Source organism: Engraulis encrasicolus, chromosome 4 (genome assembly GCF_034702125.1).
Source record: "Engraulis encrasicolus isolate BLACKSEA-1 chromosome 4, IST_EnEncr_1.0, whole genome shotgun sequence".
In the NCBI taxonomy this organism is placed as follows: Eukaryota; Metazoa; Chordata; class Actinopteri; order Clupeiformes; family Engraulidae; genus Engraulis; species Engraulis encrasicolus.
Window position 1 is genome coordinate 41,380,008 of NC_085860.1, and position 15,000 is coordinate 41,395,007.

The following is a 15,000-nucleotide window of genomic DNA, read 5'->3' on the forward strand; positions in this document are numbered from 1 at the left end:
ATGAGAGAGGGAGAAGGGGGGAAGAGGAGAGGAGGACAGAATTGAGCAGAAGATAAGAGAAGAGAGAGTCAAGTTAAAGGGCAAAAGGCATGTCACACAGATAATTAACCTTGAGGATTGTGACACTGAGCAGGGCTGCTTGAGGACCGTGACACTGAGCAGGGCTACTTGGCATGCGATGGCTGTGAGAGGCTAAGAGGCGCTTCTCCAGTCCAGTGGAATATTTTGACCGACAAGAAGATGCAGACAAGTGGGGTGCATGGGATCTCTCCAACATTTTTTATTCGTTTGTGTGTGTGTGTGTGTGTGTGCGCGTGCGCGTGCGTACGTGTGTGCGTGTGTGTGTGTGTGAGAGAGAGACACCAGCTTTCCTAATGCCGCCACAGACTGTCACATGGTGTTACATCATCACTGTTAACGCAGCAAATGTTTGGCAGATCTACAATAGCTGGAAATGTGCTAACTTTTCCCATTTCCTCTCCTCCTCCTTTCCCACAGCAGTGACACATGAAAATCCACACATAGCATGATGTCACAAGTCCCAGCGTGTTTTATTTTTAAAAATATCTATTGACAAATTTAGAGCATGACTCAGGTGCATTGGTCCACCTGCTACACACCTAATCGCCACGGCAACGGCGCTGTATTACTGTAATCCCGCGATACCACGCCCTCTAGGGGTGTGTCCAGCAACGTCATTGTTATTGAGGCAGGCACGCCCCGCCCATTGTCAGGAGAAACGTCTGACACGGATCAGTTGGTACTACACGAGCGGCACTGCGGATTGAGGAGAGAGGAGAGCCTCCGACTGACACTTTACTACTACCAAGCGTGCTGACAAACCGACTGGCCGCCTGCCTGGCCGAATCTGCATCCAGGGAATCCCGGGCACACAACGCCCTTTGGGAATACACAGCGAACATGTCAAGGAATCACAGGACGCCTCTGAAAAATACCGACAATCTGGTGGAGGTGAAGAGCAAAGTAAGTCGCCGAGATCAATTGTAAATTTAGATCGATTGGTAGTATAGAGAGAGCCGCATTCAGAGGCGCAAGGGCAGGTGCCACATAAATAGCCTATCATTGCTTGAGCGCTAACATACACGATGTTCGCAAACCCAGCGCTGCGTTTCTCAGCCCATCCGAGCTTGTATTTTCCAAATGAACTAATCCATCTGGAGCGGGAAGCGCTGATGGTGCTGATCTCGCATTTGTATGTGTCGGCACGTCCTGGAAGCGAGGCAGAGCCTGGACGGTGTCCTGTCCGGTGGATCCTGGCAGGTCGTGTCGTAGGCTACTCTCCTCCTCTGGATGCGGGGAGCGCGCGCTCTCCCCGGTCCCAGCCTCCGGTTTGTTATTATGATCAGATGTTATTGCATCTCTGCGCTGCAGTCTGTAGGGCGCGCGTATAGCTTTAGGGTGGCTAGCGATTAATGATGTATGGGCTTCGTCGAATAAATGGTTGTGCAACAAGCCAATCTTAGCTCATAATTGTCATCAGAAGGAATTTTGACCTAGAGCGACATTTCCTTTTCAGAGTCGAGTCGAGTGTGGTCATAGCTGTGCAGTGACGTGTTCTGATTCACCGGAATGCCACAAGCAAAGCGTCCCTTTAAAACTTAAGGAATCACGCCACCGCCTTTTGCTGTCACATTCGATTTGGTGGATCAAAAACATGGACCAGCAGGAGGACTGTGTCTGTGACTGTGTGTGGTACCACAGTGCTCCGGGTTGTGTCTGTGATGATGAGAGAGGAGGAGGCATCCCACCGTGTTTCATTAATCTGGGAGTGTATCCGTCCCCCTCCCCAAAAGCCTTGTAGGCTACACAGAGTTTCTCAATTCTGTACCAGTGATTGTAGTAGTCCTTTTGAAGCCTTGTCATGATCCCAATATGGCCTCATCTGTCATCAAACAAATTCACTGCCCACAACACAAAACCTAATTGTTGTTTTGGCTTTAAGCTACAGCCTGCTGCTCCAATCATGCTGTCCGCTTCAAGTCCTACAAGGAAACAACCCAGACCACAAGCTGCCATATATACACCCCAGCCATCACTGCGCTTGGAATGCAGCGAAGCGTTAAATGGCAACGTGTAAAACCCTGGAATGGGTTAGTAAGAGGAAGGAAAAAAAAACTTTCAGTGTGAGATGGCTAAATCCTGTTTCCAATAAACAGAAATAGGAAGAGCCTTGTTCCGCAGGCTCTCTTTGAAAATTGAGGTGGGAAATTGAGTTTGTGTTGTAAATGCTTCCTCAAACAGACCTCATCAAAGGCGCTCTGTGCGTATGGGCAGTGTCCTCCGTGGCCTGCATGGTCTGTATACTCAGGAGTGCTCTCCTCTCTCTCATGGTCACCCTGTATGTTTTGGTTTCTCTCAGCTTTGGAGCCAAGTGCTCTTGCTAGTCTTGAATTCATTGACTGAAGCCCTCGCTCCATAGTGCTCAATTATCCGCTCATGAGTCTTGAATGAGGACCTCGTACACTCATTTTTGACTCACCGCAGTGATCCACTTCATTTCACTGCACACCGAGCAACTCACAGGAAGGGTTTCAGGGTCACTCACAAAAGCAGATAGATAGATAGATAGATAGATAGATAGATAGATAGATAGATAGATAGATAGATAGATAGATAGATAGATACCTCCTCAGTCCTCTGCCTTCAGCTCAGCAGCGCCTTACTCATGCCAGGGGAATTCCATACAGATGGGAGTGAGGAGGCCGCAACACACTTTTACATTTCAGGCTGTCAGTTTTACGCTTCCAATGCTTTGGACGTGGATAAGGAATGAACTGAGGTGTCAAAAGTAAAAGTAAAAGTATAAAAAGAAATGATTTCCTTTCAACACTGTTGACTTATTTGAATAACCAATAGACCTGTGTACTTGTCTTGTGATCAACTACCTGGTTGAATCAAATTTGTGGTGGGTACTTCTTAGAGTATAGTGTTTTTCAGTAACAACACAGTCTGTCCACCTCATTAGGTACAATGGAGTAAATGGTGTAACAGCTATGTAATATCATGTGGTAGTGTTGTGTGTAATATCATGTTGTACTAGTACATGTACTTTTACGTTTACTTTTGACACCTCTGGATATGAAACATCTCAGGGCAAAGTAGCCGACTGCCCTGTGGACTTAGACGTCTCCTCCTGTGTTGACACTGAAGACTGAAGAAAAATTCCTTGAAGGGAGTCAGCTGGTGAACACAGCAGCCGTTCCAAGTCTCTCACTGTCAAGTTGTGTCAGATTGTTGCAGTTGTGATGCTATGCTACAGTCCGCACTGACTGCTGCTAGACGACTAAAACGTTACAGTTACTTTTCTGAAGAGAAGTGTTTGTTTTCTTTTCCGTCACTTCGCTTGACTTTACAAAGCCTAAGAATATAGAGATATGAGAGAATGCCCACAGATTCCTGAGGTGGTTTGGGCCAGAGACAAGTGTGACGCACAGGAGTGGAGTGAAGTCAGCGTCAGGGCTGTGGAGATAAGCGGAGATAAAGGCTCTCCACCATGTTCAACTTTTGTAACAAGCTGGACAGCTTCTGCATGATACCTTCCCCCCCTCTCTCCTTTTCTGTCTCCCTCTCGTTCACTCTCTCCCACCCTCTCTCCCTCTCTCCCTTCCTCTCTCTCTCTCTCTACCTCCCACCCTCCCTCCTGCTGATGTGGTCAGAGTTGAGCGGGTGTGCAGGGGAGACTGGTAGTGTCAGGGTGTGTGTGTGTGTGTGTCTGTGTGTGTGTGTGTGTGTGTGTGTGTGTGTGTCTGTGTGTGTGTGTGTGTGTGTGTGTGTGTGTGTGTAGGGGGAGACTGCTGAGCATACTGTAGGAGGGCAGATGAGGAGGGTCTGAAGGCCTGTAATGCATGCCGTGGGAGTGGAGGAGGGGAGGAGAGGGGAGAGGAGGAGAAGGCCAGAGAGGGAGAGAAGGATGGGGAAGAGGAGGAGGAGGTAGAAGAGATGAGGAGGGGCGAAGAGAGTGAGAGATGGGAAAGAGGAGTGGATGGGCAAGACAAGAAAGTGAGTAAGAGGAGGATGGGGAGAGAGGGGTTTTGGGGAGGACGGGGGACAGAGAGGGAGAGAGGAGGACAGGGGAGGATGGAGAAGAGCGGCATTCCTGTGTTACAGTGTTGCTGGTTACAACTCTGCAGAAATTGGCTTTAACTTTAGCTAGTTTGGCTACCAGACCAGTTCTTTAAAATGGCATGCTTTTATGAGATTTGGTGTTGTAAACAAACTTCATTGTATCATTTAGCATAATATCTTCCAGAATGATGTATTGCATACATAGTTATTACATGTTGTTACAACAAAACATCTAAGAAGGTCTCCAGGGTCTTCCGTTAAAGCTTTAAAAAGCTTTTTTTTTCAAATAGGGTCATAAGTTAAAGCTTTATCTTGCATACTGTAGATGGCCTTGTATGTACAGGCTTGTAAATACCCAAACACTTGAATAAAGCACTGAAGAGAAGATAACTGAAGAGGAGAGAAGTGAAGAGAAGAGAAGAAAGCAGAAGAGAAGAGAAGAAAAGAGAGCTGAAGAGAGCTGCCTCTGTCTCTCAGTGTAACTGCACTGAATAGAGGCGAGGCGGCGCAGCACTAATGAAATCAAAGATGTGTCTGTAGCCTGTTATGTCTTGTCTTGTACTCAGTTGAGCTTCACAAGTCAGAGCCAGGGGGATACAATGGCAACTCGAAAAGGCAGACAAGACTAGCAGCAGCAAAGAAGAGAAGAGTGGCGCGAGTGTGTGTCGGAGTCAGTGTGTATGTGTGCGAAGACTAGTGTAAGTCGGTGTGTGTGTGTTTGAGTGTGTGCGTTGGAAACCACTGGAAAGTAAACAGCGTTCGTGAGAACAACAGGTCTCTTTCTTATCATGCGGCCGAGCTGCCAAGATGACTTGTATTACTCGTCCTCAGTCCCCGCCCACTGTCCCGGACCGTCGGCTGTTTTGACTGCTCATCGTTATCAGAGACACAGAGGGTGCGAAGCTCTCCGAGGCCGAGCATGGCCCTACAGCCGACCGGGGAGGACAAAGGGTTCAGTTGTCTTGGGCCCTGTGAGAGAGGGCCAAGAATTGGGCCCCATTACATTGTGTGCAGTGCCCTAAATTTACTTTTTTCATCACCAGCCAAAGTGGTTAGAAGCCAAACACACACTCATTAATGTGGCTCATAAGTTGGTCTGTTCTACCAGGCAAATTGATTTTTCACTAGCATTTGGACATTTGGCTGGTGTTAATTAGGAGCCCTGATTGTATGTGTTGAATGAAGAGGCCTCCTGGACAATGTTGTCCTGGGTCTGTCCAGAGCTGTCAGCGGCCCTGGTGCTGATACTTTGTAGCCAGGCTTGCACAGACAGGCAAGCAAACTAGAAAATTGGCTAGGGCCCCCAGCTAAACGCCTCTGCCCGGTAATGACGGTATGTATTTTGTATTCAAATGACAGCACTGGCAACTTTGTGAGTGAGGTGAAACCTCCAGAAAAGCATTGACTGTCTGAAAGCTGTAATGATACTGCAGTCAAAATCTTTCTTGAGGGGGGCCCTCCTCAATACTTTGCAGGGGTAAAGAGGGGTAAATGCCTTCAATCGGACCTGTCTGTAGCATTGTGTGTGTGTGTGTGTGTGTGTGTGTGTGTGTGTGTGTGTGTGTGTGTGTGTGTGTGTGTGTGTGTGTTATTGTGTGTGTGTGTGTGTCTGTAGCATAGCGTGCATCGCCCTAATTTCCCCTCTATACCCTGGACACACATTACAGCTGTAATGTTTTCATTTCGCTTTGTTCCAGGCCACTATCTCTGTGTGTGTCCTCGAGTGTTTGTGTGCGTTGGTGTGTCTCAGTGTTTGTGTTGAAGGCTATGGTCCTCTTCTGTTCTGCGCTGCTGTGTGATGTGTGCGCTGTTGTTTTTTTGGTGTGTGATTTTGGTGTGTATTGATGTGTGTCGATGTGTGCTCTACGTAGGTGTGTGCTTGTGTGTGTGTTTATATCTTGTGTGCTGATGTTGTGTTGTGGTGTGCTGTTTTGTGTTGTGTTGCAGGTGTGTGTTATGTGTTGTCGTTGGTGTGTGTGTGTTATTCATTGCGTGTTGTCGGCGCATGTTAATGTGTGTGTGTGTGTGTGTGTGTGTGTGTGTGTGTGTGTGTTTGTGTGTGTGTGTGTGTGTGTGACTGGGAGGGACATCTGAGGAAGTAAGTGCCCATTACTTCCCAGGTCAGCTTCCTCATCAACAAAGGTCAGACAAAGGAACCTGTCTCTCTCTCTCTCTCTCTCTCTCTCTCTCTCTCTCTCTCTCTCTCTCTCTCGCTCGCTCGCTGCTGTGTGTACGCTAGATAAGGGATGTAGCGATGTATCCCTCTGTCATTGTTCAACACTCATTGGCCTTTAGACACAACACAGCACAGCACAGAGCAGTATGGTACAGCAAAGGACAGAACGGCATATCAGAGCACAGCACAGCACAGCCTAGAACAGCACAACACAGTGCAGTGCAGCACACAGAGCAGTACTGCGCAGCACAACACAGCACAACACAGCACAACACACAGCATAGACTAGCACAGCAGAACAGCACAGCACAGCATGGAATGGAACGGAACAGCACAGCACCGCACGGCGCAGCACCGCACTGCCTAACACAGCACAGCACCACACTACCCAGCACAGCACAGCACAGCACAGCACAGCACCACACTACCCAGCACAGCACAGCACAGCACAGCACAGCACAGCACCGCACCGCACCGCACCGCACAGCACCGCACCGCACCGCACCGCACCGCACAGCACAGCACAGCACAGCACAGCTGTCTGAGCTGTGAGCCCTTTCTCCAGTCTCTATCTTGGCTACGTGGCATGTCAGGCCCTTCAGCTTCCTGCTACAACGCCCGCATCCCAACATCCCTCTACGCTACGCTAGTGTCCAGCGTCCATTAGTCTTCTGAGAAGGCTGCGCTGGCCAGAGAGAGTGGACGCTGAGGACACGCGCAGCATAACAACCTCACAGGGTCAATACAGGATAAGGAAATGCTGCCTGCCTCTGTGTCTTATATATCAGCTCAAGATGCTACCAGAGATTCTTTAAGTATAGAGATATGCCAACATAATAGGTTTCTATGGGCACCTAACATGACCAGGTTCCGGTCTGCCTAAAGGGGCGTGTCATAATGCTCCTAGCATTGAATAGAACAGTCCTCAGGTCTGCCTAGGTCTGCCTAAAGGGGGATTTCCCCCCCAATAATAAAACCCGGAAACAATGGGCCAATGGAACCTCTCTCTCTCTACTCTCTCTGCTGCTACACGCCACGCAGGAAGAGGAGGCTCGTGTTGAGAATATAGCACTCTGTAGAGAGAGAGAGAATTGGGAGGGGGGGGGGGAGGGGGATAGAGAGAAGAAAGAAGAAAACAGGAAGAGAGGAAGAGATAAACTGTGAGAGGGAGGGTGGTTACGGAATGAGATAAGTAGAGAAAGTGGTTTGTGTGAGAGAAGGAGAGAGCAGGAAAAGTGAGTGATGGTAAGAGATAGAGGGAGGGAGAGAGAGAGCGCGAGAGAGAGGGGGAGAGGTTCTGAGAGGAGGAAGGGAGGCGAAGAGAGAATGAGAGAGGAGAGGAAGGAAGACACAAATGGACAGAAAGTGGCTGTTAGAGAGAAAAGGAGAGAGTGAGGAGAGGAAAATATAAGGAGTGATGGAGAGAGAAAGAGAGGGAGAGAGAGGGAGAAATACAAAGAAGGGAATGGCTGTGTGAGAAGGCAGTGATGAGCACATTTACAAGCTGCATTGAGTGATTTAGTGGGCTGCCCTCTAGCTGGCGTGTGAATGGCAGCGGATGGAGACTCTCAGGGAGGTTAATAGTGTGGCCCAGGGCACCACCACTGGATTCTCTATATACTATAGTGTACACACCATCACTGCATTCTTATATACTATAGTGTTCCCACCACCACTTCACTCTTATATACTATAGTGTAACCACCACCACTGCATTCTTATATACTATAGTGTAACCACCACCACTGCATTCTTATATACTATAGTGTAACCACCACCACTGCATTCTTATATACTATAGTGTACACATAATCACTGCACTTCACTCTTATATACTATAGTGTAACCACCACCACTGCACTTCACTCTTATATACTATAGTGTACCCAACACCACTGCATTCTCTATATACTATAGTGTAACCACCACCACTGCACTTCACTCTTATAGTAGAGAGAGTAGAGAGAGAGAGGGGTTCCATTGGCCCATTGTTTCCGGGTTCTATTATTGCAAGGGGGGTGGGGGGGGAATCCCCCTTTAGGCAGACCTAGGCAGACCTAAGGACTGTTATACTCGATGCTAGGAGTATTATGACACGCCCCTTTAGGCTGACCGGAACCTGGTCATGTTAGGAGCCCATAGAAACCTATTACATTGGCATATCTCTATATACTTAAAGAATCTCTGACTATAGTGTAACCACCACCACTTCACTCTTATATACTATAGTGTAACTACCACCACTGCATTATTATATACTATAGTGTACCCACCACCACTGCACTTCACTCTTATATACTATAGTGTAACCACCACCACTTCACTCTTATATACTATAGTGTAACCACCACCACTGCACTCTTATATACTATAGTGTACCCAACACCACTGCATTCTCTATATACTATATAGTGTAACCACCACCACTGCATTTCACTTGTATATACTATAGTGTAACCACCATCACTGCACTTCACTCTTACATACTGTACCCAACACCACTGCATTTCACTCTTATATACTGTACTGTAGTGTAGACCAGACTTAACCATGGCAAGATGCCCTCCCATATACCGGTAGATTCCAGCCAATGTTCAGAGATGCAGTACATTAGGCTGTTATAATGCAGTTCTCAGCTATTGGGAATATCGTTTGGCTTTGTTTATTTTGGTGTATATTCGTTATGATTTATTCAATTATGTATTTTGTTTTGCTATACTTTCCTGACAAACTGCTGCGGTCCCCTCTTGCACTCCCTCACGGGGTTCGCGCCCCCCACTTTGAAAACCACCGGTGTACACACCCACTGCTGCATTACACTCTTACAGTATATAGGCTACTATAGGCACCACTGCTGCATTACACTCTTACAGTATATAGGCTACTATAGGCACCACTGCTGCATTACACTCTTACAGTATATAGGCTACTATAGGCACCACCACTGCATTTCACTCTTACAGTATATAGGCTACTATAGGCACCACCGCTGCATTTCACTCTATATACTGCTAACTACATAGAGTATAGGAACTCTCTGCTACATTTCATGCTCTATATAATGAGGGATGGGGACGATCCGATACTGTATCAGTATCGAGTGCCAATATCAACATTAAACATTATTCAGAGATCGGATTGGATTGGAATTTTCCCAAAATTTTCAATAATCACCTTGAGCCAGGCGTATTTTTTTTTAAAGTATTTTTGGGGGCATTTCAAGCCTTTATTTTTATTTATATGAGACAGGACAGTGAAGGTTTTGACAGGAAAGAGTTGGGAGAGAGAGACGGGGAAGGGTGGCAAAGGGCCCGGGTCGGAATCGAACCTGGGTCGGCCGCGTAGTAGATGAGTGCCTTACCGTTAGCGCCACGGTAGCGTCAAGCCAGATGTCAATTTTGAAATCATTACAGTTGCATATTTGTTTTTAGGATGGGATTGTTACTTTTTTACTTCTTACTTTTTACTTAATTGGTTTCCTATTCTACTGACTTCCTTTTCTGACCATTTAGCCTACTTGGGTCTAGCTCATGTTGACATACTGTACATGCATATATGTGGTTTTGATATTGGATCGGAGTAGTATCAGTATTGGCAGATATCAAAATTTTGGTATTAGGATCAGATCGGAAGTGAAAAAATGTGTATCATGCATCCTTATATATACGTATTACTGTATCACCCACTCTTGTATTTCACTATATATCAGAGCTGTCCAATTTGGGGCCCGCAGGCCAAATTCAGCCCTCAGCGGGTCTCTGAAAACGCTCCAAAATCTTACATAAGATGTTCTCTGAAAGCAGTCTTTTGTACAGACGGCTTAATGACCATTGGACCATAAGCTTTTATTTCAACTGCATTAAAACCCTTACCATTGAAAGCCATTGTTTTGCCACTACAGTATTTGGGTTAAGTAACGGTTCTCCATAACAGTTTGTATGGGGCTGAGTTCCTTTGGGTTGTGGTGTAACAGCTTGATTAAGGTGTTGTTTGGTAATCATGCTGACTGGGCTTCTTATGCATAACATGCTGTATGTATGTATGTATGAGGTCTTGGGAAATGATGCTATTTATAGTCCTGAGTCAGAAGATCAGCCTTCTATATGCAGGGAAGCTGACAAAGGGGTCACTTGTCCCTGGCCCAGGGAGAGAGGGGGCCCAGAATTGTATCCTCATTACATATTGATTGGGTTTGTGGTCCTTTCAGATGTCTTGGTCCTGGGCCCAATCAAAGCTGTCAGCGGCCCTGTCTATATGTATGCGTGAGATGAGGTAATAACATGCGTACTAGGGCTGTAACGATATTGTATCGAACCGAGAAATCGCGATACACAGAGTCATGATACTGTATCGTGATACAAGGAGGCAGTATCGTGATACGCCTTTTCAAAGTTTTATTACCCATTAGTCCAAAAACAACCTTATGATTTGATGTGATAGAGTTTCCAAACTTCAGTGGAGATACATTTCAGAAATCGTGGGGTGTATCGAATCGTAGGTCAAAAATCGTGATACGAACCGAATCGTGAGTTGAGTGTATCGTTACAGCCCTAATGCGTACATATACAGTATGCTGATTAAGATGGTTTTTAATATGCATTAGGAGCATGAGTACGCTTAATGAATATACAAGAGTCAGATGACATAATGAATGACGCTGTGTAAGTAGCATGAGGACATTGTATGTATGTCTGTATGTCAGTACAATGAGTCCTCTGTCTGTGCTGCTGTTCAGGGTTTGGCGCTTTGTAAGTTCAGGCCTCCAGTGCAGATGTGCCTGTCGACGGGCCTATTCACTCTTTGCTGATAACACTCAACATAGGGCTGCTCCCATTGAGAGTAAATAGAATGGAGGCCAAAATTCTATCTCATTGTTGAAGCCAAGTTGGAGCCAAGGTTGGACCCAAAAAGACCAAAAAATGGCCAAATCCCATTCATTCCTATGAGAGACATAAAACCCTGTATCTCCCTTAAATGCCACTCCAGGGGGATAATTTTTCGCTCAACTAGTAGGTCCCCTTGCTCTCCAACTTACCAGGGTGGTGATTTTTTGTGGTGATGTTTTGTTTTAGAGAGATATTAAAAGTTAAATTGACCAATGAGCATCAGAACATGGTTTGATTGACCGTTAGAAGTCTTGTTGTTGTCCAATCAGCACCTGCGTTTGGCGTTGCTAAGGTGGAATGTAAGTTGGAATGTTCCCAAATCTGGCTTCAAAGCGTTGAATGGCAAATAGCGTTGAGTTGGCGTCCATTCTATTTACTGTCAATGGCTGCTCCATTATGCAAAAAATCAATATCATGATTATTTCAGTCAATATTGATATCACGTTTTTTTTAGATTATATTTCTTTTAAAGACGTGTAATTGTGCTAAACAATTCACAATCTTCCCTCCCGTCAGCAGTATGAGCGGAGAGGACTCGAGAAACACACAGTGGTGTTGTGCATGAGTGTTGGGTAGCAAGTCTGCTCTGTGCTCACAATGGTTCGAGTGGAGGGCAATATATTGCGCTTACCGTAACCTAGGCCTACCTTTTGGCATTATAGACAAATGACAAAAATATTGTTTCAACTCGATATTATGAAATTTGATATCGTTTGACAGCAATATTGATATCACAACATAAATTTGATATATTGCACAGCCCTAACATCATAACAACACTACATTACCTAAAGCCTTCAGCAGCATCATAATACTAAGTATCATTACATTACATTTCACTTAACTGATGCCAAATTTACAGGTACTTACAGGGTATTGGTTACACTCCCTGGAGCAGTATTGGGTTAGGGGCCTTTCTCAAGGACACCTCAGCCATGGAGTGTGGTAGGGCTTCAAACCTACAACCCTTTGATCTAAAGCCCATCTGCGCAACCACTTGGTCACGGCTGCTCCCGTAGCCTATTGAGTAGCAAATTCAGAGTTGGTCATGACAACCTTGTAATGATGTAATGGAACGGATTACGTTGAAAAGACAGTAACATGTAATCAGTAATGCATTACAGTTTTTGAGTAACTTGACCAATTCTGATCATAATGTACATCTACTTTATGTATGATTAGGATGAGTCCTCTGTATTGCAGTTTTGAGGCAGACTATCGGTGCCATCATGCGTTATTATAAACTATAGCTACGTATATATTATTATTTTTATTATTATTATCATTAGATTATTTTTAGTTATATGTATCAGAGATGGTTTCTAAACAATCTCTGTATGTATACAACATAAGCATATCGTATGTATAATTTATATGAGTTCTCTGTGTTGCTATTTGAGGCAGACTATCAGCACTGTGTACATAATATATTAATCATACCTGTAAATGTATGATTAATGTGAGTTCTCTCTGTGGTTAGGGAGAGTACCGGCGTTTCTCTCTGAAGCAGACACTGCTGTATGATATTAGCATTACACAGTATGTGTATGATTAATATGAGTTCACTGTGTGTTTTTTTGTAATTTGATGTTGAGTGCCGGCAGTGTGTATAACAAATTAGCAATACTCTGTTTTGCAGTTTGAGGCTGAGCATCAGCAGTATGCACACATTAATATTGTATAGCATGAATATGAGTTCTTCCCTCTATGCTGCAGTTTAAGGCGGAGTATTATATAAGTAGAATGACGCTGCATGTGTGTATGTAGCCTATATGTACAAAATGAGTTCCTATATAACATGTTAGCTGTAAAGCATATTAATAATAAGAAGCACAAGCCCTTTGTGTGTATGTATTTTATCATATGTACTGTATATATTTGCAGACTATAAGCATAATTAAGATAGTTCTTTATTATATAGCGTAGGATGAGTTTCTGCTGTGTTGGAGTTCGGGGTGGACTGGATACACTGTATAGGTACTGTGTTTACTGCAGTGGTCTCCAATTATTTTTCTCCAAGGGCCAAATTATGTAGAGCAAGTGAGGCTGCGGGCCAAACCAACGCCCCAACCCAATGAGAAACAAGTTAGATGTCTGGACAGAGAACAGATTTTCGCTTTTCCGTTTTCCCCTCTTGTTAATGTCTGTTATGAGACTGGTAGCTTAAGATCTAACTGTGATTTACTGATCGAAAATCACACACATTTGTGTTTTCATTTGTTCTGACTTCATGGCGGTCCAAATGTTTGCCTTGCCTGGGTGCGGATTTGGCCCGCAGGCCTTTGTTTTGAAGACCAAGAGTGTGCTGTACTGTATATAAAATGAGGTCCATGTGTGTTACAGTTCGAGGCGGAGTACCGTCGCTTCGCCCTGAAGCGGAGCAATGGCGGCTTCGAGGAGTTCTACAAGCTGCTGCAGACGGTGCACCGCATCCCCGGAGTCGACCTGCTGCTAGGATACGCTGACGTCCACGGCGACCTGCTGCCAATCAACAACGACGACAACTTCCACAAGGCCGTGACCTCGGCCAATCCGCTGCTCCGAATCATCATCACGAGGAGAGGTAGGGCGGCGTCACTTTACACAGTTGCAATGAATTACATTACACTACACTCTCAATTACGCTATTCACTCTTTTGAAAAGACTCAACTACAACTACTCAACTGCAGCTACATGTACATCAACTCAACTACAACATTACTATGAGTATCAAAAAAAGGCAGGACGCCAAGGCACTCTTCTTAGATAAAACCGCTTTATTAACAAGGCTAGTTCATGTTTGAACTTAAATAATTAAAAATACTGCCACTGCCAACATGTTTCGGACCGCTACAGGGCCTTCATCAGGGCACAAGGTGAATCAAGCAGTGTGAACTGATTACTATGAGTATGACAATGCAGGGAGTCTTAGGTAACCAACTAAGACTTGGGCATTACCCTTTTTGGTGACAATGCCGTTATAACAGAGCCTGTGCACTTCTTTACTGTGCAATTCTTTACTGTGAAAGTAGGCCAGTTGAGAGGTATGGTGTTTAAAGGATAAGGACACAGGCTAGGTCAGGCTGCCATTTGAAGCAGCAAGTGGCAGAAGCCTCTTCACGGCAGAATTTCATTCATAGGAGAACCCGACAGTATTTACAGTAGCCCAACAGCAAGTTAATTTGTGTTGAGCTGACCCTGGGTTTATTGTGCAGCTAAGACTGTGGCTCTAGCTGTGTTGAAGAGCCCTTGGTGCTGATGAGGTATTCAGAGAGGACTGCTGAAGGACTTAATCACCAGTACCGTGCATTACTGCAGGAGCCACAGAGCTGCGTGGTTTCAGGCTGAGCGGAGGACAAGGGGGAGGAAAAACCCAGCAGCTGGTTTGACTGCAGTCAGCGAGCGAGCGAGTTGAGTTGCCCGTGAGCCTCCTCATTGTTCCACCACGGCACGGCAGCCATGGCTACCAGGCATGGCATGACGTGACGCATGACTGGCATGCGCTATGAAAACACACATGGGTGATCTGTCTCAGAAATATGTCCTCCCAACAAACACAGAGGTGACATTGAGAAGTGGCGGGCGGTGCTGTTGAAGTCCTACTAGACTGGCTAGCTGCTTCTCTTCAGCAGCGTGTTGTTCCGTAGAGTTGGTAGCAGTAGATGATTTGAAGTTCTATCACCCATGCCTAATCGCGATTTAAAAAAGCAATCTCTGGCAATATGATATTCTCTTACTGCAGATATGCCTGTCGATGGGTCTATTTTCTCTTTGCTGAAAACACTCAACTACATCTTAAAACATTGCTATGACAATGCAGAGTCTTAATTAACTGATTAAGACTTGGTCATTACCATTGGGTGACAATAAGA

At 45.4% G+C, this 15,000-nt stretch overlaps 1 protein-coding gene across 1 annotated transcript in view; it reads left to right on the forward strand.

Moving 5' to 3' along the window:
* The first annotated feature begins 773 nt into the window (after positions 1-773).
* pard6a (par-6 family cell polarity regulator alpha) overlaps positions 774-15,000 on the forward strand; it is a 56,539-nt gene continuing 42,312 nt past the window's right edge. Inside the window, exons 1-2 of the mRNA XM_063197434.1 lie at positions 774-984; positions 13,492-13,711. Of these exons, the coding sequence (XP_063053504.1) occupies positions 922-984; positions 13,492-13,711 (283 nt within the window). The 5' untranslated portion in view covers positions 774-921. The remainder of the gene's footprint in view (positions 985-13,491; positions 13,712-15,000) is intronic.